The 25,132-nt window shown below is 42.1% G+C and overlaps 1 protein-coding gene across 4 annotated transcripts in view; it reads left to right on the top strand.

Annotated features, from left to right (window-relative positions):
* The window catches only part of clec16a (C-type lectin domain containing 16A), a 128,637-nt gene that overhangs the window by 76,553 nt on the left and 26,952 nt on the right, over positions 1 to 25,132 (top strand). For all 4 annotated transcript variants that reach the window (XM_060901086.1, XM_060901085.1, XM_060901088.1 and 1 more), the window contains exons 15-18: positions 296 to 340; positions 6,587 to 6,637; positions 6,842 to 6,970; positions 17,648 to 17,768. In XM_060901086.1, the coding sequence (XP_060757069.1) occupies positions 296 to 340; positions 6,587 to 6,637; positions 6,842 to 6,970; positions 17,648 to 17,768 (346 nt within the window). The remainder of the gene's footprint in view (positions 1 to 295; positions 341 to 6,586; positions 6,638 to 6,841; positions 6,971 to 17,647; positions 17,769 to 25,132) is intronic.

The following is a 25,132-nucleotide window of genomic DNA, read 5'->3' as shown; positions in this document are numbered from 1 at the left end:
ATGTTTAATGCAGAAACTTTACCGTATCAGAGATTACACAACGCGTCTGCTGGACAAGTCCCCGAGAAAGAGCCGTTACTACGGAAACGAGAACAAAATTAATTACCACCTTCTGACCAATCAGCATCTGGAATCCAACAGTGCTGTGGGATAAAGTCAGAAATAGCTCATGATCCTGTTCCTCTTTTCTCTGCAGTCTCATAAAAGTGCAGCCAAGTGTATCAGAAAACATGAAGAGCCATGTTGTCTACACTCACTCTTATTCATTTCATAAAAACGCTGTTTTCTTTTCCAGGGTGCAAGAGAAGAGAGTCTTCATCTCCTACGGCGATTTTACAAGGCAAGTTATTAAAAAAAAAAATGCTTTCATGCTGCTTTATGAAAACAAAGTAAAAACAACATTTAAGAGTTTAAAAGTATTTAATTTGAGTTTTTGGCTCACAGATTGTTTGTTTTATCCTGTGATCTATGAATCAGATGTTTTCCAATAAATTCACAGTCACCTCGCTGATAACTTATCCTGTAGTAATAATAATAATAATCTGGTTAAACACTGTCAGCTCTTCCTGGTCTTGCAATTCTTTTTCATTTCTGTTTGGGAAATTCTGGCAGCACGTTGTCCAAACATGTCAGACCAGCAGCACCCAGCCAAAAATCAAAATCTCTCCTTGAAAACACACACTTGTCATAGCTGGCTGTAGTATGGCAACGTGACAGGTTCCCATGAGTCCCCCAGGCGTCTGATGGTGTTGCATGTCAGTGTTGCAGCTCAGCGTAGAGCTTTTCCCACATTGTGGTCTCAAGGTGGCTGAGAGAGAGAGAGCTGCAGGTTTCTCTACTTTCACCACACTCACTGGCTTTCTCTTTTTTCTGTGTTCTTTCTAAATCTTTGAGGAGAGATGGCACTCTGTTCATATTCAGTGAAAATGAAATGTTTCAGGGTATTTCTCACAATGTTTCCAGTAGAAACTTTTTTCCCCCGATAAGTGTTTAAAGAGCAAAGATAAATATGACGCCAGATAATTTTACAAATGCAATGGATTCCCAAATTCTTTGGAAAAAAAAAAAAATCACTGCCGCGGCATCTCCCTGTCCTGCAGCAGCTCTTCCCAGGAAAGGATGTGACTTGTCATGTCTGCTACTTTTCGAGCTCGTGTTACATTACGAGCATCATAAATAAGGGATAAACCACTGCGTGTCATGCTCTTCTTGGAAAATAATCATGAACAGATGATGTGATGTTTCTCACTTACATTATAGCAGCTATAAACAGTCATTCCTTCACCAGCCTCCTGTTTTTTTTAATCCATTTCTGTGGAGCGTCCAGTGTACAAGTGTCTGCAGTTGCACTACTGTCAGAAAATAAGTCAGCACCTTCTGACCAATCAGAATCCAGAATTCTGTGGTTTGAAATATTTTGTCTGTTGTTCAGTGCCACATACATTACTATACAAGCAAGAACTTCTTTAATGTGTGTGTGTGTGTGTGTGTGTGTGTGTGTGTGTGTGTGTGTGTGTGTGTGTAATTGATAGTGAATGTGTAGGAACTTTCAAGCTGTAATTCATGACTTCCTGATTAACTGGGGAACAAATATGAGGTGACACAGAGGCCAAATTCCCTCAACATTAGCATGGGAAAGATAAGGGAAACATAAATCAAATGAGCGAGAAGTGTGTTGACTTTCATGAGTCAGGGAATGGGTATAAAAACAAAAATCTACTCGCCTGAAAATGTCCATTTCCAATGTCCTGTTAGGGCAGTAATAAAGTGGACACCAACTGGAACTGGTACAAACTCACCTGGAAGAGGACCCAAGTTTATTTTGCCCCCATGTACAGTGAGGAGGAGGGTAAGAGAGGCAAAAAGTCCCCAAGGATCACTGTTGATGAATTACAAGGAAAAGTAAAATCTTGGGGTTTTTGAGTCTCCAAAACCCCCATCAGACGCCACCTCCATGCCAACAGATTATTTGGAAGGTTCCAGAAAAAAGCCTTTTCTGTCAGTTAACCACAAACATAAACACCTGAAGTTTGTGAAACGCTACGACAACTTTAACTGGAACTGTCTTCTCTGGTCTGACAGAACAAAAATGGAGCTTTTGTTTTTCCGATAAACACTCTTGGTGGGTTTGGTGTAAAAAGAAGGATGGCTATAATGAAAAGAACCTGATCCCAACTGTAAAATATGGTGGAGGTTCTGTGATGTTTTGGGGCTGTTTTTCCTCCAAAGGCCCTGGAAACCTTGTTAGGGTTCATGGCATCATGGGCTCCATGAAACACCAGGACATTTTAAATCGGAATCTGGCTCCTCTGGCAGGAAACTAAAACCGGGTCATCATTGGATCTTCCAGCAGGACATTGATCCGAAGCATCTGTCTAAATCCACGCAGCAATAGTTCACTGAGTGCAGAATGAAGCTTCTGCCCTGGCCATCTCAGACCCCTGAGCTGAATCCCAGTGAAACCCTGTGGGCTGAGCTCAAGAGGAGAGCGCACAAGAGAGGGTCGAGGCCCCTGGATGATCTGGAGAGATTGCATAAAGAGGAATGGGCTCAATGTTCTGTATCGCCAACCTTATAAAATGTAACGGGAGCGACTCGGTGCTGCTTTACTGACAAATGGAAGGGTGTACAAAGAATTAAATGCAGGGGTGCCAATAATAGTGGCTCAGTTTATTTCAAGTAAAGGTTGGATTTAGTTCTCTTTTTCTTTTTCTATGTGAGATGAAGCGACTTCACCAAAAGGTGGATTTTTTTTTTTTAGGGCTGCTGAGCAACTTTGCTGCAATCTGTATCACTCTCTTGACAAAACAGAAAAGTTGGTGAAATCATCTCCAACTGAAAGATTTTTCATGTACTCTTTCAGTGTGTTTCATTCTCAAACAACACCTCGGGAAGTGTGGCTATGCAAAGGAACTGTGACAGATTGTTTGTTCTTGTTGGACTGGATTTGTTTGTGCACTCCTCCTGAACCATCATGCGACAACATGAGCCTGCAAAGTTAAACAGAAGAGTGACTGAAGTGTTTGACAGTGTTTTGATCCAAGAGCCAATTTTAGATGTTTTACGTTGTAGATCTTTGCTCTGAAAAAGAAAAGGTACATCATGTCCAAGGCCGAATCCCATTTCACCCCTTGGGCCAACCCCTTGGCCCTTCCCCTCCATTTTGCGCGTTCACGTGAAGGGGTAGGGGTATCCCAATCCCAGTTAACGCGGAGGGGAAGGGGTAGGGCTTCTGTACCCCTCCAAACGGAGATTTTCCTGGAGCTGACTCCGAACGAAGGGGTTTGAGTGATTTCCCACAATGCCATGCGGATTTCAGCGAGATTTCATGCGGATTTCAGAAAGATGGCGGTTCCCGCAGCGAAAGATTGTCATAAATGTATTTTCTCCATTATTTACGTGTTTTAAGTTGTTATCCAGAGGGAACACGCCGCTTGATTCGCTTTCGAGCTGAGAATGAGCAGCGATTTCTGAAATCCAAGCTGCTGCTAAAAAGCTTTGGGAGTGAGTATTGTTTTCGGTTGCTTGATTGCGTACGTTTTGTTCTGTTATTCTCGCTTTTATTGTTTACATGAGTGTTCTGACACCTCATTCTGTCGGATGTGGTGCACGAAGCGCCAAAGATATCCCATTCAGTGGTGTTAGTTAACAAATCACACCCTGCCAGCAGAGATTTCTGGTTCTGCCTCTGACTGTAGCGGCTGGTCGCAGCCAATGACGCATTTGGTCGCGTTTTGCTAACGTAAACACTGACGGAGGTACGCGATGACGTATGCGATCGTTGAAGGGCTGTCCCAATACGTAGGGGTTGAATTTCAAGCCCTATCCCTTGTAGCTCAGTTTCAAGGGGAAGGGCCAAGGGGAAGGGGGAGGGGGAGGGGTATAAATTAGAATTGGGATTGGGCCCAAGAATGCACTGTGCTTACGATACACATCTCTCTTTTGTCTTGTCTGAAACTGGTAAAATAATTCTTTTTTTATTGCATTTTCCTCAGTTACTCGGTTACAAAACAGTTAAAAAATATATTCCGCAATACTGGATTCTGATTGGTCAGAAGGTCAGTAGTGATCAGTCGTGTGGCTGAAAATCGCAGATTTATATTAATGCACTCGTTCGAATACGTTATTGTTTCTACAGTAATCGTTCTGTCAGGAAGGAGAAGTTGATTTAACATGATTGGAAGGAGTCTCCAGTGTCAGCACTTTGGAACCTGCACACCAACAACTTTCTGTGTGAAAACGATTTGAAACCGTTTGCGTAAGCAGCACAGCATGGATCCCGTTCTGCTGTTTCAGCACAAGGGTGTAAAAATAAAACAAAGCAAAATTAAATCTCCAATATTTTATCAGACAGGAGACCGGTGTGATCAGTAGGCATGATAAAGTTTTAACACACTCATAACATGCAAACAACAAAAAACGAATTTTAAAAATTTGGTTTTCGATCCGTCTCGACAACAGCTTCAGGAAATTTGCCTTGTCATTTCTGCCTTGCAGTTTCTCAGTCTTTTTTTTTTTTTTTTTTTTTTTTAGATGCAATGTCTATAATGCAGTAAAAACAAAACATTTTGAACATTTAAGTTCATGTTTGATGCTGCTTTCAAAGTCCAAAATCTCAAATCTCGGCACTGCCAGTATTCAGTTCAATTTAATTTCTTTCGTGCGTTTAACAGTACACATACATTCCCACAAAGCATCTGTACAGAGACAATGTACTTTTGGTTAATACAGACTGCCCATAATTCCACATATTATAGAGACATGAGTGTTTTACTGGGAAATACGCCACTCGTATTTTTCATCTGAGCTCCATCTGGGACCTGGAGAACCAAAACCATGATGCAAGTCTCTATATGTCACTCGTGAGGAAATCGATGAACGGTTTTTTGATAAATTTGAGTACTTTTTGTTTTTGTCGATTATAATAAAAAGAAAATCGCACGTTGGCTTGAAGATATGAAGTTTGTCTTCTCATGTTGAAAAACTCGTATTTTTCATACGAAATACATCGCGGATCTGAGTGACATATTTTAAATAATATTGACTGGCTTTGAGTGATCTATCAGATATATATTCCATTCAGCGAGCATGATACGGAACAAAGTAGCTGAATGGAATATATCTGATAGACCATGATAAAAAGCCAGCCAATAATACTATTATTATTATTATTATTATTATTATTATTATCTCATCTCATTATCTGTAGCTGCTTTATCCTGTTCTACAGGGTCGCAGGCGAGCTGGAGCCTATCCCAGCTGACTACGGGCGAAAGGCGGGGTACACCCTGGACAAGTCGCCAGGTCATCACAGGGCTGACACATAGACACAGACAACCATTCACACTCACATTCACACCTACGCTCAATTTAGAGTCACCAGTTAACCTAACCTGCATGTCTTTGGACTGTCGGGGAAACCGGAGCACCCGGAGGAAACCCACGCGGACACGGGGAGAACATGCAAACTCCGCACAGAAAGGCCCTCGCCGGCCCCGGGGCTCGAACCCGGACCTTCTTGCTGTGAGGCGACAGCGCTAACCACTACACCACCGTGCCGCCATTATTATTATTATTATTATTATTATTATTATTATTGTTATTATATACACATTCCTTTCGTGTGTTTAACGTCTTTTTCTTTCAAATTTCTTTCAATCTTCCATATTTAACGAAGCAAACCTGGCGGCCATGTTTGTTTACAAATTGTCACAGTCGCTCACTTGTTAGTACGGAAGTTTTACATCTCCGATGTGTCACGTCATGTTGTCTTGACAACCATGAAATATTGTAAACCATATTCAACGCCCATTCTCCATTGGGCAGAGTGACGTAATACTCGTAGGATAAGCGATATGCTAACAATATTGCATGCTATCAAACCAAATGAATGAAACCCGCTAGAACGGAATAGAACATGTTTTTATTCCATCGAAAAAGTGTCCTGTTTGTATCATATTTCCCGGTATTTCACTCTGATGATATCACTCCCAGTGTTTTTCCGTTGGCTAGACACGCGTTGTCAAAATGGTGAACCGGTTCAGAGTCAAAATTCTTTTGATTCACTTGTGTGTTTTTTTTTTTTTTTTGTGTGTGTGAATGTGTCCATATAATACAAAGAACATTACACAGCTGTGTGAAGATATGAAGTTTATCTTGTCGTGTTGAAAATATTTTCACTCATTCACGTCACTCGCTCGTGATCTATACATTCACCAGTCAAAGATAAACTTTGTATCTTCACACGGCTGTGTAATGTCCTCTCTATATAGTGCTATTTGATCTGGGTGGAGCCTGTTTTCGTGCCTTTGATCCATGACAATTCCTAAAGAAAAAAAAAAGCACCTTGTGCATTTCCCAATCACAGAGCATCTGTAATACACAGAATTATGGGCAATGAATAGATTCCAGTTTAAATGCATCTCTGGTGTTTTGTCTGTCTGTAAAAACAAATTCTTTTAATAATTTACATCATCAGTAAGTGAACGTTCTTCTCTCTGTTTGGATTTATTGGAAACTCTGTTGTACTTTCTTTTTAAATATAAACACTGCTCGTTCTGTGGAACTGTGCTATTTCTGCCCACAGGGAGAGGAGATCTTCCTGGATATGTTTGAAGACGAGTACAGGAGCATGACGGTGAGTCAGTTTTGTGATTTGTCATTGTTTTCGTTGATTGTAGTTTGACATGAACCATCCATTTCACTTATGGGTTTCCTCTGGAAGGATCAAACTGCTACAGCTAAACCTTTCGATACTTGCTCACGGGACACGTAAACACTGTTTTTCTTGAGAAGTTTATGTTTACGATAGTCCTGGTTTTGTTTGTGTGTGTGTGTTTAGAGCAAACCTCTGAATGTAGAGTATCTCATGATGGATGCGTCCATACTCCTGCCTCCTACTGGAACGCCGCTGACCGGCATCGATTTTGTGAAGCGGCTGCCGTGCGGAGACGTGGAGAAAACCCGCAGAGTGAGTGGGAGGGTGGAAAATTACCAAAACCGATCACGTACTTGACATACTTTGCATACCAGCCTCAACCTTTTTTTTGACGCAGTGACTCATTTTGACACCGATATCATATCACAATACCGAAGGGAATCTTTAGGACAGACCGCATGTGACATGATCTTTAGATCTGATAACGAACCTCCTGCTTTTTTTTTTTTAAATAAAAAATCTATAATAAACTTTAAAGGGCTGATGACACGAACATGACTATGCAATTTCTTAAATAAACTATACAACATGGCAAACATGTTAGATTTCTGTTATAATTACGTGAAATGAAGCTGTTGTTACGCGAATATCCAACTTTTAATTGCACAGCGCAAGAAAACTGGGTCCGTGGCTCGCGGCCATGCTGTGACGTCAGCGGAAGAACACGCTGCGGTTCACTGGCTGTTCTACTCAATGGAAATGGCGCATGAAAACGCCGGTGAACTCTCTAGTGCTAGCTCTTCAACAATCAAATACTGGTACTTTAAGCAGTGATCACGATGGCATGATTTTATCTGATTTTAAATAAATGAGATTGATAATAATGTGAATGTTCACAACTAGTACATACAAACTCTGCAGCTTCTGATTCAGCAGCTGCGTCACACTCCGCAAAAACATCAGCAAGAACCTACAATATAAATGGAAATGCAATACACTAAGCTCAAATGACTTTTGGAAAGTATAATTTCTAAATTTTTTCTACATATTCTTGAAGTCGGTCATCGGGGTACTTGCTACCGTTCCCTAACAACGCATGGCAAAGGGTAAAGTGTAGTGTTGCTACGAGTACTTGCTAAAGCCTCCGGTGGAAGATCCTCGATGTGCTGATAAGACATACAGTTCTATAGAACACACAAGTGTCACGATAATCACAAAACAGATGCAAATTGTTAAAATACCTCATTTTTAAGCAATCATGTATTGATCTCTTCCGAATAGAATCTATGATAGCCTACCCTCTTTACCCTTTGCCTCTCGTTGCTAGGCGGCAGTTACATGAAAGCCGCAAGCTTTCACAAGCAAATACATGACTGATATCACGCCGACTTTATGATTACATTTATGATTATCATGAATGTGTACTCTATGATGTGTACTCTATGAGCGCTCTGGAGCGAGTCACTTCCAAGATGGCCGCACAGACCGCATGGTTACTATTTTTAGCATCATGTCGGAGCACTCTATAGCTCTACGTACCTTTATATTATGTCGTTTCTCAACACATGTTCTGACAGGAGGACTGTCTTTGGAGGAGTCGCCTTGTCCCAGGCGACTGCTGGATCCGGCATAGCTACTAGTAGACCCCCTCCGGAATACTGTAGGCACTGCTGATGGTAGTAACACACGTTTGTGCTGAACTGCACACCCAAGATATTCTTTTAAGCTGGGAAGGGTGTCAAAACAATCCAAATCGAAGTGTTCAGAGCACAGGACGGATGTTGGTGAGGGCTCCCACTTGTCACGAGTGCGCCTGACTTGCTTCACCCACTTTGCATGCAGCTCAGGATCTCTGGGAAACTTGAATAAACTTACCCCATCCTTGTGGGTTTTGGAGCAAAAGCCGGCAACACAACGCGAAGGCATAATAACTAATATATATATATAATGTATAATAAAAATACTAATAATGATAAACTGAACACCTGTCGCATCAACAACAAACTGGTAAGTTAGGAGGAACGTTCTTTCGCTGACGTCATATAGCTCCTCCTCCTCATTCGTCTCCTGGGTGCTGCAGCCCCGTCAAATTTACCCAAATAGCCGCGTTTATCATCATAACTTGTAAAATAGGCGCCTTCGTGAATTAATATATGGATCATCGGGAATTACTTTTTATGTTATAAAACATCGCCAAAGATGTCAAAAACGTGTCATCAGCACTTTAAAAGGTTCAGAAAAATAATTTCTCAAGTATAAAAAAGAATAAATGTAATAATTTTTAATAATACATGAAAAAAACAATCGACTTGGAAAGTAAAAAGTATACTTTTCTTTGATAGTTTACAAAATGGAGTTTATAGTCTGTAGAAGGAGCTAAAAACTGCATTTTGTCATTTTTGGAAACCATTTGTGCAGCTAAATCACTCTTCATGCTTTCTGACTAATTAACAGAAAATTGTGCAATTATCGTACATTTAGGCAAATCCAGGTCCGCTATATTTTGTAACAACAAAATTTTGTGGACTTTGTGTCCTGTTATATGAAAGAGATGGAGCTTGGAGCAGATAAAGGACAATACCAAGATGGATGCCAGGAATGAAACGCAGCCGATTTGAGACAGTATGATCTTACCGTTCTTGTAAAACGAGTCCGTCTCCATTTCAGTCCAGAATTCCCCGAAGATCCAGCTCTGCCAGGTGTGATATCTGGGGTGGACTCAACCTAGTCATGGTTCTGTGAATTTGTTTGTTGATGTGGTGCAGAGTCACATCTGGAACACTCCTCTTTCTCCAAATTGAGACTCTGGACTTCCATGGAACACACTCGCAGCTCAAATTAATGAGCTGTGCATTTTTTGCCAATGTTACACATAAACGTCATTCAGAAATTAGCTTTACAACCAACGTGAGCAAAAAATATTATTGAGAGGGACGCAATAAACATCCTTTTTTTTATTATTGTATGGCCCTTTAAACAGCAAAGCAGCTTTATGGAAAACTAGAGGGAAATTTTTATCCCTTATAAACAAGCCAAAGGTAACTGATATGAAACAGAGTTAAAGTTCAACTTGTTCTGGTGTACTTTTTAAAAATTGCTCCCAAACTACTGTTTTTTTTGTTTGTTTGTTTGTTTGTTTTTTTTTATAAACAGTAACTGAATTTAGATGTCAGTCTGTTTAAGCTACGAGTGTTTGGCATTGTTGCACAGTGATCATCGCAGACCCCGCCCAATGACTTGGCATTTGCACGTCTTGGTAATTCTACAACTTTAATCCATTTAGGCTTTGCGATGTTGTTTCCTATGCCAAAATACAGCAGCTTGAACTTTTTGAGCTTGGTGCAAAGTGCAACATTTGGCCAAAACTTTACATCTTATCCTGAGAACATCGTCTGGACTGTGAAATCTGGTGGTGGTAGCATCATATTCATCTTGGTCATCTTAGCTGCTTCTCTATTGAATCCTCCCCTTTACCAGGTTGTTGACTTTTGATGGCTGGTCTACTCTCGACAGTATGAGTCATACAGTAATATGGTTGTGTGGTATTCTTGACATTTTTTAAATAACTGATTTTAATGGTCTTTTATTTATATATACAGTCCTGTGCAGAAGTCTTCAGCACATGTAAAGAAACGCTGTCGACCAAAAATGGCTTAAAAATAATGAAATGAAATGTTTCAATATTAAAAAAATACTATAAACAGTAATCAGTGAGCCATAATAAATGAAACAAAGTCAGTATTTGGTGTGAGTCGACCCTTTGCTTTAAAAAAAAAAAATCCGTCTGAGGTCCAGTGAGGTCAGTTTTATGTGGAAATGATCTGTAGGTTTTCCTGAGCATCTTCCAGAACCAGCCGCAGTTCTTCCGAACACTTTGACTGTCACACTCACTTCTTCATTTTACACCAAAACCCAGCAGCCTTCATTATGTTTTCTTTTTTAATCTGAAAAGTGCTCTCTTATGGAATATGCTGCTCAGATACAAACTTTTTTTCTGTATTTTGTGCTGGAAAAAAACAAATGTTTGGACTCTAAAATGTTTTTGTTTTTGTACTGATCTGATAATGTAGAAGTCACAAAAGAGAAATCTATAAAGTTTGTATGAAAAAAAAATAGGGTGCCTAAGACTTTTGCACAGTACTTTTAATTTTGGCAGTTAGCAGTCAGAAAGTTATTTATATTTGGGTTTGGGGAAACTAGAGGTCACAGAGTATTTATTTTGGGGCTTTTGCGGAAATTAGCAGGCAGGGGAATATTTAATGCTTTAGGAATAAAATATTTCACTGTTTTCCCCCATGTTCGGATCAGCACACCTCAGGTGTGAAAAAGTACTGTGCAAAAGTCTTAGGCACCCTATTTTTTTTTTCATACAAACTTTATAGATTTCTCTTTTGTGACTTCTACATTATCAAATCAGTACAAAAACATTTTAGAGTCCAAACATTTGTTTTTTTCCAGCACAAAATACAGAAAAAAAGTTTGTATCTGAGCAGCATATTCCATAAGAGAGCACTTTTCAGATTAAAAAAGAAAACATAATGAAGGCTGCTGGGTTTTGGTGTGAAATGAAGAAGTGAGTGTGACAGTCAAAGTGTCCGGAAGAACTGTGGCTCTGCTGTTGTCAATTGCGGGTGTGGCCTGTCAACGCATTTTATTTCCAATGAGAAACAGTAGTAGCAGTGGTGTAGTCTACGTGATACGCAGGTATACGCCGTATGCCCACTGGAAAAGCTCAGCGATTTCCGTATACTCACTGAAGAGCTCAGTGATTTGCGTATGTGCATACGCCTAGCGAAAAATATATTCGTTATTTGAACTGGCCAAACCAACATCAGCATTGTCAGATGAATGTTCCACAGTTCCATTCCTAGATGCCCGTGTCCACCAAACGCGCTTTAGCGCTACAAGCGCCTATTCAATTCAAATCCTATGGGCTTCATTAAGAAGACGCTGACAGAGCCGACTCAGCACTCAAGGCGTTGCGAGTTGATCCAAGAGCAGAGAATTGACCCTTCCGGGAGCTCCGCCCCCCATAGCAACTGTTGCTATGTCAGTCAAGCCAGCCGTCTGTAGACCCCTTCGCAGTAAACGTCATTCATACGTAAGAGTAAATTGCGCGCGCAGCCTGGACCCAAAAAAGACTCAGCGAAGGTAGAGACGAAAAGAAATATTTGGAAGAAATGCCTAGCTGTTGTGTTGTCGGGTGTCAGAATCGTAGCAGTGATGGGGTTAAAATGTACAGAATTCCAGTAGGATCTCACCCATTCCAAAAAAATCGCCGACGTCTATGACTACAAGCTATCAAACGTGTAGACTGGGATGAAAGCACCATCAAAATGCGCGGGTTTGCAGCGCCCACTTCATCACAGGTAAGATCAGGCTATTTATTAAATCTTTCTTTTTTATTCTTTCTAGTCTTCGTTTATTGATGTAGCAAAATACTTTGGTAACGTTTGTCTGATTAGCTGGGTCAGAGTTACACAATGTAATGAATATTGTTAGCATGTTAACTTAGCTTTGCATGCAGTTTTGTTTGTAGGAGAGGTCTCGCTTGACTCAAGCAGTCCAGATTTTGTGCCATCATTATTTGTGTATGCTGAAAATCACAATTTTAAAGCAAGGATGGAAAGGTAAAATTGTGTGCCCTCACTCTAAATGCCAACTTACGCTGACTGCTCTAACCTAGCTCCCGCCCCGTTCACTTTCATTTCTGCTCTCTGCCTCTCGCTTTTTACGCAGCTCTGATTTCTCTTAGCTGCACTCTTTACACTATCATTGTGGATATGTTGGATGATGTAGGCATGAAGTTTTTTGTGGGTGTACACTGAAGTCTTGTCAATAAGGTACGAGTATATATCTGGCCATTGTATACCAGGGAACTTACTAACATCGTCCATCCACTCTTTAATTAAATACAGATCCGGTAGGCGATGTCCACTTGTTAGAGTTAACTTATTTATGTAGCATTCTCGATCTTGTAACGACAATTGTTTGTTTGGCATAATCTGACAGCTCATAATGCCGGTCTATGGGCAGCGCCATTGTTTCTGAGTCCAGGCTGCGCGCGCATCCTAGCAACGGTCGGTTTGTTTACAAACATGCGAAGGGGTCTAGTTGCTAAGCAACAGTGCTTATTCAGTCATGACAGACCACGCGGCATTATCTAGCATTCAATCAAGCTTGCGAAATCATGAAACGAAAACAAACGACACTATTTCAGTGTTTTCAGAAGTGTCCTCAGCCATCACTCTGCAGCACAACCAAGGAGGCAATGCAGACCTCAAATGCCAGAATATAAAAACACCTGGAAAGTCCTGTAGACCTTTTTTGCAGGGCTTGTGGACTAACACACTGAAGGGCATTGCGTATTTGTTAATTAAATTAATTTTTTCTTCTTTGAAGCAAACATTTGTTTTAGCACATCTAGGATGTTTTCTTGTTCATTTAAGCTGATGTGGTGAATAGATAAGAAATAAGAAATGCATTTAATATGTTAAAAATATATTATTGTGTGATGTGTTTAATTTACGTCAATATGTCAAATTTTCTTGATACATGAAAAATAAAAAAAAACAATGATGGAAAAGCCCACTTATCTTAAGTTGAACGGTGAATCAAAATTTTATAAATTTTGTACATTTAAACCACATTTGTTTTGCATACAGTAGATCTGTACACAAAACCAGTTTCAAGATGCATATTACTATGCATTAGGCAGTGATGGTGCTCATGAGGTGTTGCTTTTAGGTTATCGGACAGTTACAAGATGGATGAGTACAAGTATAACACTATAGCCACAACACGCGTGTGTGTGAGTATAATTTTTTTTTCCCCGGGGGGGGGCGTTGCCATGGCAAGCACTGAGTATACCCACTGCAAAAAAGTAGACTACACCACTGAGTAGTAGGTATTGGTCCAGCCTAGAGCCTGCAGTATGATTTATACAGGACACGTAACTTGGGTTTCAAATGTATTACATTTGATTGACGTTACACACTCTGCTTCATAGGAGTGTCGTTCTCAGATTAGATAAGCCAAGCGCGCTAACTGTACAAGCTACGTCCACTCATCAGAGTTTGCACCAACAATCGGTTACTTGTTTCCAAGATTTATTTTTGAGTGGAGAACTGAAAAAAAAGTCGCCATCAGATTGATGCCAGGAAAGTTTCAGATATTTTTTACAACCAGATCCTAGGAGTTTTCTAGGTTTTGTATTTATTCTGAGATCATGTGAAAATGGTGTGTTTCTGTCTGTCCTGATCATAATGGACCTCTGCACACTTGGGGGGGAGAAAGAAAGAAAGGAGCCTGAGGAGGTGAATGATCTTTTTGTCTTCAGGGAGCTTCGGAACCAGTTTTTTTCAGCCGTTTACTCACTTTCTCTTGCTGTAATGTTGACACTGAGCTCCACCCTGTCTCATTATGTATTTAACATGAAGGCAATCACGGGTCATGCTTGACTGGTTTATGTCAACTTTTGATGTTTAGATCCAGTGAATGAAATGATGAAAGTAATTCCAGCTCTCAGAACCGAATGTTTTTCATATTTATTTTGACAAGGAGAGCTTTGAAGAACGGAAAAAAAGAAAATAATCATAAAAATGAAACAGAAGCCATAATTCTGTGTCTTGGTGTTGGAGTCAGATTGCATAAGAAGTTCTTTATAAAAGAGGGGTCGTGTTGAGGGGAAAATGATTACTGAGCAGTTTGGGATGTAAACAGAATCCCAAAATGTGTTTTTACTCAAATTTGGTCTAAAGAGAGATTTTATTGTGTCATATATATTTATTTATTTAGGCTGTTTTCAGAACTGAGCCACAGCACCATCTGTTTTCTTCCTCCAACCGTCACACAGATACTTTTAGAGGTGCTAACACTTACGGTCATAGCATTTACGCATTTTGATGCATCATCTGTCTCTCTCACAAACACAGTCATAATTCTTCACATATATTTTCATATTTGGGTTTAGGGCAGTTATGATTAGCAGTCAGGGGGTATTTATGTTCGGGCTGAGAGACCTCAAAGGTCATGGGTAATTTATTTATTTATTTATTTATTTTTTTTTTTTGGGGGGGGGGGGGGGGGGGGGGAGACGTTACCAGTCAGAAAGTGTAACGACCACTCCTGTTGTTGCTTATGGGTGTGGCCTGTCTGATCCCCCCCCCCCCCCCCCCCCCCCCCCCCCCCCCCCCCCCCCCCCCCCCCCCCCCCCCCCCCGGTGAGAGATGTTGGTAAATATAAGTTACACAACCGAGAACTCGCTATACAATTTATATATTGCACATTTACTTGGGTTTAAAATGTAGTTGCGTTTGATTGACGTTATGTGCCTGGCTTTGTATTCGCGTCGTTCTCAGATTAGATGAGATGAGATTAGGAAATCAAGCTAACTGTCCTAGCCATGTCCAGTCACCAGAGTTTGTCACTGTAATATCTCGATGTAATCATTATCTGTAGCCGCTTTATCCTGTTCTACAGGGTCGCAGGCGAGCTGGATCCTATCCCAGCTGACTACGGGCGAAAGGCGGGGTTCACCCTGGACAAGTCGCCAGGTCATCACAGGGCTGACACATAGACACAGACAACCATTCACACTCACATTCACACCTACGCTCAATTTAGAGTCACCAGTTAACCTAACCTGCATGTCTTATCTCGATATACATTTTTATAAAATCTCAGTAAAAGGTGTGTGGGATTTTTTTTTTTTTTTTAATTTCTGTGTACTTGCTTGGAATTTCTTGTTCGCAGTGTGAGCAACTTTGTATTCTGAACTGAAACTAGCAGAGATGATGATAGTGTGAATACATGCTTTTGGCTTTGCTTTTGTTTTGTTTTTTTATTTCCTCTGAAAAGTTCCTGCCATCTGTTCACCTTTTTCAGGTCAAAACCAAAAAAAGAGCTATTTATAAACACAAAGGGGAAAATGGGTCACTCTACACTCCGTCCACAGAAGAGGATCAGCCTGTCTGTTGTCTGAGAAGCACAATGACTGAACAAACAATTATCACACACTGTATTCGTCTCCCCCTCCCCCATGAGGTCCCAAGTTGTTAATCAAGAGGCTGAGCAGCTGAGTGCAGCATGACTTTTGAAAGCTTCCAGGGAACTCGGGGACTCTTTATTTTCACCTAAAAAGGCTGTTATGTTATTTCATCTCCACCTGCTCAGAGAAGTTTGGCTTGCCTTGGCAAAGCCCTTTCCTTCCAGGGAAGAGATTAAGAAGGCTTTTAGTTTCTCCATAAAAATCCATCATTGTGCAGCTGAGAGAACATGTTCATTGTCAAGTTTATTTATAGAGCATGTTTTAGAGGGAGCTGTACAGGCAGAGCTGACAGCGTAAAGATACTGAAGTAAAAGTAAACAGAGAAATGATAGCACTACAAATAAAAATAGGATTAATGGAAGAGATTTGGAAGAGGGGAATAGAAGATGACTGCTGAAAAGTGGAAAAATGAGACTTATCTCAATGATAAGAGAAGTCAAAAGATTTGTTGTTTATAAAAGAAAGTCCAGCATGTCCACATTCCAGGGACAGGATCCAATCTCCATTTCCGTTAACCAGGAATGTCGAGGCATGATGAAGCCCCTCAATGTGTGAGTGAAAGGAATACGGTACTCTAGCGTCCTGATCTCTGTTCACTGGATATCCATGTGATGAAAACAGACAGAACTTCAACATGATTCACTGCACTGAGAAAAGAACCGAAAACCTGCAAGGTTTACTCCAAACTCTCCTCATCGCTCTCCCTAGACCAAGATTTAAGATGAGTGACTGTAAAGTGTGGAAGTGCAACACACTAAAGGTGTAAGGATGAGACACGTGAGAAAAAGTCTTTCGTAAAAGTTGTTCCAATGGAGGTTTTGGTTTTTTTTGCAGTTCTGGTTTCTTTATACATCCCTGAAAGTTTTATCAGCATTCTAGCCTTAGGTGGTGTTTACATTAGACCGTATCCGTATCGTTTTCGTCGCGGATGCACTGTCCGTGCACATTAAAAACACTGGGAAACGACTCCACAGGCGGAACAGTTGTGGACAATTGGACAACGTCACTGTGACATCCACCTTCCTGATTCGCTGGCATTGGTCATGCCACGTTGGTCATGTGACGCGACTGCTGAAAAACGGCGCGGGACGGCTCAGTCCCGAATCGCTGCTCAATGCGCTTCACTCGCGCACTTCTGTGAGCTGCGCAGGGCCGGAGTGCGCACCCTCCAGAGGGCACTCGCTGGTTCAGGGCGGAGTGATTTGGAGCGCAGGATGCCTGAGTGGCGGAGGAGGGAAGCGCTGAGCCGCACTGACAACTTGCGTGCCGTCTAATTAGTCATGTGATTAGCGTATCCGTGTATTGGCGTTGCTGTGTGCACGCGAATCGTGTATTGGTGTTGCTGTGTGCACGCGAATCGTTTTAAAAACTTTAATCTGATGATCCGCTGATACGGTCTAATGTAAACACCACCTTAGTAATTTTGGAGTGTCGTGTCATCGTCGTCCCCCCCCCCCGCCATGGCCAATTCCCACCTGCCATTTAACATCCTACCCGACCCCCCTTTCTTCTGAGGCACGTGGAGCCAACGAACCAAATGTTTTCAAACTGCGACATCACAGGGCAGCATAACACACTTCAAGGAAAGCGCTGTCTGCCCTCTTCTGCATACCTGCTCTTACAGATGCCCACGATTGGCTAGTGACTGACAGGAGAGAGAGAGAGTATGCCCCTCCCACCTCAAGAGCACCCCCCCCCTCCCCCCCCCCCCCCCCCCCCCCCGTTGTGGCACTTGGCTGGGGATTGAAGACTTTGATCTCAACAAGACTGAAAAACGCTGCTGCATTCCTTTAATGTTAAGATGGAGTAACTCGTCTCGGTTGCTGCTGCGTTTTCAAAAGAATTAACTTTATAATTTTAGGGCACGAATATTTATGTTTACTCCAAACACTGACTTGGATATGAAAAATAAGCCTTTGTTTGTTTGTTTTTCTCCACAGGCCATCCGTGTGTTCTTCATGTTGCGGGCTCTGTCCCTGCAGCTGCAAGGGAACCGGAGACACAAGCTGCCCCTGACACGTCCCGAAGACCTCATCAAGACCGATGACGTCCTCGACCTCAGTGAGTCTCGCGCTCTTTTGGAAAAAGAAATATGATTGCATATTCAGTTCTGAATGAGAGATGCATGTTTCAGAGCTGTTGCATTCGTCTCCTTCTTTCTAATGACAATAACATCATAATGTGAAGACTCTCATTTTAACTCTCAAAGCATTTGATTTATGCATTATTTTGGACTTGTTTATGGATCAGCTTGTACCGCTTGGCAATTTATCATAATAATTTAACTCCTTTCCTGGTTGTACACGTTTTGGAGAAAAAATCCACAAATTTTGCACTCACCCCTTTAATTTTATCACACTACTCATCCTGATACTGATCACAGGTTATCGGCTTGGCATCCCCTCCGTTTTTGCTCATCATCTTTGATCAGGTCTTATCTTCTCCATCCTCTTATCACTCAGGCGGATCTCAAAGCCAAGCATTTCTCCAGCGATCTCCAACCTGATTTATAAGAAATCATAGGAGTGGTTTAGTTTATTTTGAGAGTTGATATCATCTTTTCATCTTGTACGTTTCATTGCTGAATGTGCCAAAAACTGCCTACTTTTACTGGAAGGAACCTTTTGCGAGTCGGCTGTTTTAAATGAAGGGCTGAAACCATTTAGATCAAAGTGTCCTGGTGTTCAAAAGTTCTGAGAAATCAGTATGTACGTTTCTGAAGCTCTGAGCCAGATAAGTGTCCTCTATTGCCCCTTTTCCACCAAAGCAGTTCCAGGGCTGGTTCGGGGCCAGTGCTTAGTTTGGAACCGGGTTTTCTGTTTCCACTGACAAAGAACTGGCTCTGGGCCAGAAAAACCGGTTCCAGGCTAGCACCAACTCTCTGCTGGGCCAGAGGAAAGAACTGCTTACGTCAACGGGGGGGCGGAGTTGTTAAGACCAACAATAATAACAAGACCGCGAAAGATCGCCATTTTAAGCGACGAGAAGCCGCAGCTGTACAAACGCGAAGTCAGCCATTATTATTATTGTTGTTGTTGCTGCTGCTTCTTCCGTGTTGTTTTTGCTTCGATATTCGCGTCAAGGTTTATGCAAACGTAGCGACGTAACTGACGTTTTCAGCAACGTAATGACGTGGCTTCCCTTAGCACCGCGAGCTATGGAAAAGCAAACTGGTTCTCAGCTGGCTTGTAAGTTGAACGAGTTGTGAACCAGCACCAGCACTGGCCCCGAACCAGCCCTGGAACTGATTTGGTGGAAAAGGGGTATATGAGATGTAGGCGGAGCCTCGGAGACTGTTTTAGATTTTTACTCTCCTAACATTCCTGCTGTGTGTTGATGCTTATGGAAATAAATTGCCGTTTGGGGTTTGTGTACTGGCTTGATGATTCCCCCCCCCTTGATATTTCAGACAGATTTCTCTTCCCCCTCCCCCCCCCTTTTTTTCTCCTCTTTTCAGGTTCCAGTGAATTATGGGTTGAGTCGTTACTTATGTTATTTTTGTACTTCACCTGTAAAATGAACACCTCGATTCATCGCCTACACATTCTGTTTCCTGGATCATTTCCAAACCACTGTCTGTCTTTTCTTTTTTTTTCTTTCATGTCTGTCATTACCACTCTGTGGTGTTGCTCAGAGTCAATATTTCTTTTATGTCAACGTACTCTCATTTTCCAAAACCATTTAGTCAGTGAACATCTCGTACCGCACACCACACACACTCCCACCAGTCACATCCCCCTTCATTTATTCCAGCCTTCAGTTGGCACAAACTGACCCGAGAGATTTAAATATATAGGACAAAAGAAAGTTGAACCAATGTTTTCTTTTATTAAAAAGGATACACGGTTGCATCATATTTAATGAGTAAAAATGAAGGTTCCTTCTTGACTTGCTGCATGCAGGATTACAGGACGGCGCTGATGGAGTCCGGTGTTATCCTGCACTCTCGTGAGCTGCGCCGTGAGAAAGCAGACACAATCATTCATTTTTAATCAGTATTTGTGCTTGAGGCTGCTTTCTCATTTTCCACCAGTGCACATTGAATGTTCTGTAATCAGTTTGGAATCTGGGGAAAAAAACGAGGTTTCCGGACGTTCGGAAAAACTATTCAGTTAGCAAGAAGATTTGCGACATTGAAGGTATTCCTCTATCCCGAACGTTATAACAGTCCATTGCCATGGTTACAGTTACTACTGTCATTCATATCAGAATGAAAGAAAAAGCCTGTGTGAAAACCAGGGCTTTGAACCAGAATTTTTTTCCTATTGGTTCGTTCCGAACAGAAACGGAATTTTACCGTTTCCGGTTTGGGGTTCCACCATTAAATAGACGTTCCCGGAACGGTTAATTACGTTCCCTGTCAGCTGTTTAACAAATGGCTATAAAATTATGTCTCTGTCTCATCCAGCTTAAGCCAAATGTAGGCTAATTCTATTACAACCTTCATTAAATAAGACAAGAAAGAATTCAAAATAATTATTATTTCAAATGTTGGCGATTTGGATTCTCAGTATGTCTTCCCATCTACACAAACAGAAAAAGTGCCAAAAATGAAAGATAATTCGTTTAGTGTGTTACCAAAGGCTAGTCAGGCCCTATAGAGGGCTACTGCATGACGTCACCGCGCCGCGAGATTTTGTTAGGCGCCATATTGGAAGACCAAGTACACATCTATGCAAGTACATACATACATAAAACAAACTACACCTGAAATGTAGCCAGGGCCGGTTCTGCCCTAATCTGGCCCCGGGTGCAACATCGCGCAACACCCCCCCCCCCCCCCCCCCCCCCAAAAAAGCACCAGTCTAAATCAGGACAACCATCACATAACTATAACTATAAACATTTTATATCAACTATTTTAACTAAATGGGCTATAATAAATAAGCCTGCAGGCAGCCACGGCGGGCTGCCTCAGAAAAGTAACCATTCAATGACACAACTGAAGGCCTGCAGCCACGGCGGGCTGCCTTAAAAAGTAACCATTTGTCCTACCTTAAAACTCGTTTTGCATTTTCTGCCTCCTTTTTTGTATTTTCGACCCTCTGTTTATTTTCTTTCCTTTTCTGAAAACCCGATTTGTGTCCAGACATTTTGTTCTGCTACCAACGAACTACCTCGTCAGGTCTCGTCTCTCGAGCCCGCGATGATTCCCGTGGGAAGGGCAGCAACTGATACATTTTTACAAACAGCCAATAGGGAGGTTGCAACGTTCAGGCTCTTCTTTGCTCAGACACTCAGTAATTCACTTATCACGTGGAGACGTGATAGTAGTCCACCTTCCCGCTCTCTCCAGTCAGTCAGCGACCGTCACACAGGAAGTGAACCCCAGCGGGTCATAGAAACTTGCGCAGGAGAAGAATGACTTTTTTATTTGTAGGCTACGGAAACTTTGAGGAACGAAATAAAAACCGGTATTAACCGGTTACCATTATTTTTAATAAGCGTTTCTGTTCCGGAACATAAAAAATAATAAAGTTTCTGGTTTCGTTTCTGTTCCATGTGAAACAGAAAAAGTTCCCGGTTTTCGTTCCTTGGACCGGTTCAAAGCCCTGGTGAAAACAGCATTATAAACTTCCAGAGATGGAGGAAGGGTGGAACGGGTGGAGCAAAAAGTTTACCTGAGAAGCTCAGCGATGAAACAACCACCAGTGAAAGTCAGTGATGCGAGTTCTTCACTGGTCGGTTTTATTATGCAGACTGAACAGCAGTATTTTTGGTGTTCTCGCTGCACATCTGCATCACTTAAATTAATTTTTTAAATTAATTCACAAAGAGGTTTTATACATTTATTCATTTACCGTATTTAAAAAAACCAATGTTGAGCATCGTCATCGAAATTATTTGCAATTTGTAGAGACGCTGTATGTATTTATTTATACGCTGATAATTAAATTTGCAATAATAAATTTTATATAGCACCTTTCTCAAACTCAAGGTTGCTTTACATAGGTCAAAGGAAGAAAAGAACACACAAAAAGAGTGGTAAGTTTATGCACTGGTGGTGGAGGAGGAGGAGGAGAAGTGTTCATGAAACAGAAAGGTTTTGAGAAGATTTGAAGAAAGGAAGGGAAGAGCAGTCACAGAGGGGTTGAGGGAGGGAATTCCAGAACGTGGGGGCCATGGCGCTGAAGGACCTGCCACCCAGGGCAGAGAGTCTGGCGCAGGGGACAGCAAGGAGATTCTGGCTCGAGGATCTGAGAGAGCGGGATGGAGTGTAAGGGCTCAGAAGGTCACACATGTAAGGACGAGCAAGGTTATGGAGGGTTTTGATGGCGAGTCGTCAGATTTTATACTTAATTCAGGACAGAACGGGTAGCCAGTGAAGCTGAGAAAGAATGGGGGTGATGTGAGCAGGTTGTTTGGTGTGGGTGAGGAGTCTGGCTACAGAGTTCTGAATGTCTTGTAGTCTTTGACAGGATTTAGTTGGGAGGCCAATGAGAAGGGAGTTGCAGTAATCTAGGCAGGGGTCAAGCAATATTCCAAGGCTTCTGATAACAGGTGAAGAAAGGAGAGAAATGGTGAAAAAAAAGGTTTATTTTAAAGTTTGGATTTATTTTTCTGTTAATTCAGTCTGAGGCTTGTTCAAATTATTTAATTAGTTGGTAACATTTCATATATACAGTACCAGTCAAAAGTTTGGAAACACCTTCAAATTCGATGTTTTTTTTTATTTTTTTCCTACATTGTAAATGAATACTGAAGTCATCCAGACTATGCAGCAACACGTAAGGAATCATTTAGTAAACTTTAAAATGTTAATCAAACCAAAATATGTTTTAGATTCAAGTAGGCACCTTTTGCTTTGATTACAGCTTTGCACACTCTTGACATTCTCTCAGTCAACTTCATGAGGTCATCACTCGAAATGGTTTTCCAACAGTCTTGAAGGAGTTCCCAGAGGTGCTGAGCACTCGTTGGCTGCTTTGCCTTCACTCTGCCGTCCAACTCATCCCAAACTTTTTTGGACTGACTGACCTTCATTTCTTAAAGTAATGATGGACTGTCGTTTTTCTTTACTTAGTTGAGTAGTTCTTGGCATAATATGGATTAGAACAGTACTCAAATAGGGCCATTCACTGTATACCAACTCTACCTCTTCACAACACAACTGATGGTCTCAAACACATTCAGAGGTCACGAAATTCAAGAAATTAACTCTTGACAAGGCACAGCTGTAAACTGAAAGCCATTCCCGGTGACTACCTCGTAAAGCTGACTGAGAAAATGCCAAGATGGGCAAAGCTGTCATCTAAGCAGAAGGTGCCTACTTTGAAGAATCTAAAATATAAAACATATTCTGGTTTGATTAACTCCTTTTTGTTTACCAAATAATTCCATATATATTTCTTCATCATGTCGATGACTTTAGTATTAATCTACAACTCAGAAAAATTTTAAATAATGAAAAACCACTGAATTAGAGGCGTTTCCAAACTTTTGACTGGTACTGTGTGTGTGTGTGTGTGTGTGTGTGTGTGTGTGTGTGTATATATATATATATATATATATATATATATATATATATATATATATCCTTCTCACCCCCGGCGGGGGGGTGGTATCCATGTCATCCTCAAGCTCGGGTCCTCTACCAGAGGCCTGGGAGTTTGAGGGTTCTGCGCAGTATCTTCGATGTTCCTAGGACTGCGCTCTTCTGGACTGAGGCTTCAGATGTTGTTCCTGGGATTTGCTGGAGCCACTCTCCCAGTTTGGGGGTTACTGCCCCAAGTGCCCCCACTACCACGGGGACCACGCAACCCTTGGCCTTCCACATCCGTTCCAGCTGCTCTTTCAACCCTTGATACTTCTCAAGTTTCTCATGTTCCTTCTTCCTGATGTTGGCGTCAGCTGGGATCGCCACATCTATCACCACCACCCTCTTCTGCTCTTTGTCCACCACCACTATGTCCGGTTGGTTAGCCAGGATCTGTTTGTCAGTCTGGAAGCTGAAGTCCCACAGAATCTTGGCCCTGTTGTTCTCAGCCACCTTCTGTGGTATGGCCCATTGGGACTTGGGTATTTCTATTCCATACTGGTTGCAGATGTTCCTGTATACTATCCCAGCCACTTGGTTGTGCCTCTCCATGTACGCTGATCCAGCTAGCATCTTACACCCTGCTACTATGTGCTGGACTGTTTCAGGGGCTTCTTTGCACAGTCTGCATCTTGGGTCTGATCTACTCTGGTAGATCCTGGCCTCTATGGCTCTTGTGCTTATGGCCTGTTCTTGTGCTGCCATGATTAGTGCCTCTGTGCTGTCTGTCAGTCCTGCATTATCCAGCCACTGGTAGGATTTCTTGATATCAGCCACTTCCTCTATCTGACGGTGGTACATGCCATGTAGGGGTTTGTCTCTCCAGGTTGTCTGTTCCTCCTCCTCCTCTGCACTCTCTTCAGGGTTCTGCTGCCTGAGACATTCACTTAGCAGTTCATCCTTTGGGGCCATCTTTCTGATGTATTCTCGGATTTTCGATGTTTCATCCTGGACCGTGGTCTTGACGCTCACTAGCCCTCGGCCTCCCTCTTTCCGCTTAGTGTATAGTCTCAGGGTGCTGGACTTGGGGTGGAACCCTCCATGCATGGTGAGGAGCTTTCTAGTCTTGATATCTGTGGCTTCTATCTCCTCCTTTGGCCAGTTTATGATACCAGCGGGGTATCTGATGACTGGTAGTGCATACATGTTGATGGCTCGGACCTTGTTTTTACCATTCAGCTGACTTTTCAGGACCTGCCTTACTCTCTGGAGGTATTTGGCTGTGGTTGACTTCCTTGTGGCCTCTTCATGGTTTCCATTAGCCTGTGGGATGCCAAGGTACTTGTAGCTGTCTTGGATATCACCTATGTTGCCCTCTGGTAGGTCAATCCCCTCAGTCCGGATCATCTTGCCTCTCTTTGAGACCATCCGGCCACACTTGTCCAATCCGAATGACATCCCTATGTCATCGCTGTAGATCCGGGTGGTGTGGATCAGCGAGTCTATTTCTCGCTCGTTCCTGGCATACAGCTTGATGTCATCCATGTAGAGCAGGTGGCTGATTGTTGCCCCACTACGGAATCGGTACCCGTAGCCGCTCTTCGTGATGATCTGACTGAGGGGGTTCAGGCCTATGCAGAACAGCAGTGGTGATAGCGCATCTCCTTGGTATATGCCGCACTTGATGTTGACTTGGGCAATGGGTTTTGAGTTGGCCTCTAGGGTTGTCTTCCACATTTCCATTGAGTTCTGTATGAAGGTCCTTAGGTTCCTGTTGATCTTATACAGTTCCAGACATTCCAGTATCCATGTGTGTGGCATTGAGTCGTAGGCTTTCTTGTAGTCAATCCAGGCAGTGCACAGGTTGGTCTGTCTCTTCTTACAGTCTCGGGCGACTGTTCTATCGGCCAGTAGCTGGTGCTTGGCTCCTCTGGTGTTACTGCCAATT

Source organism: Neoarius graeffei, chromosome 20, assembly GCF_027579695.1.
Source record: "Neoarius graeffei isolate fNeoGra1 chromosome 20, fNeoGra1.pri, whole genome shotgun sequence".
NCBI classification, from domain to species: Eukaryota; Metazoa; Chordata; class Actinopteri; order Siluriformes; family Ariidae; genus Neoarius; species Neoarius graeffei.
Note: the sequence above shows the minus strand (reverse complement) of the source record. Positions and strands in the feature narration are given on the sequence as shown.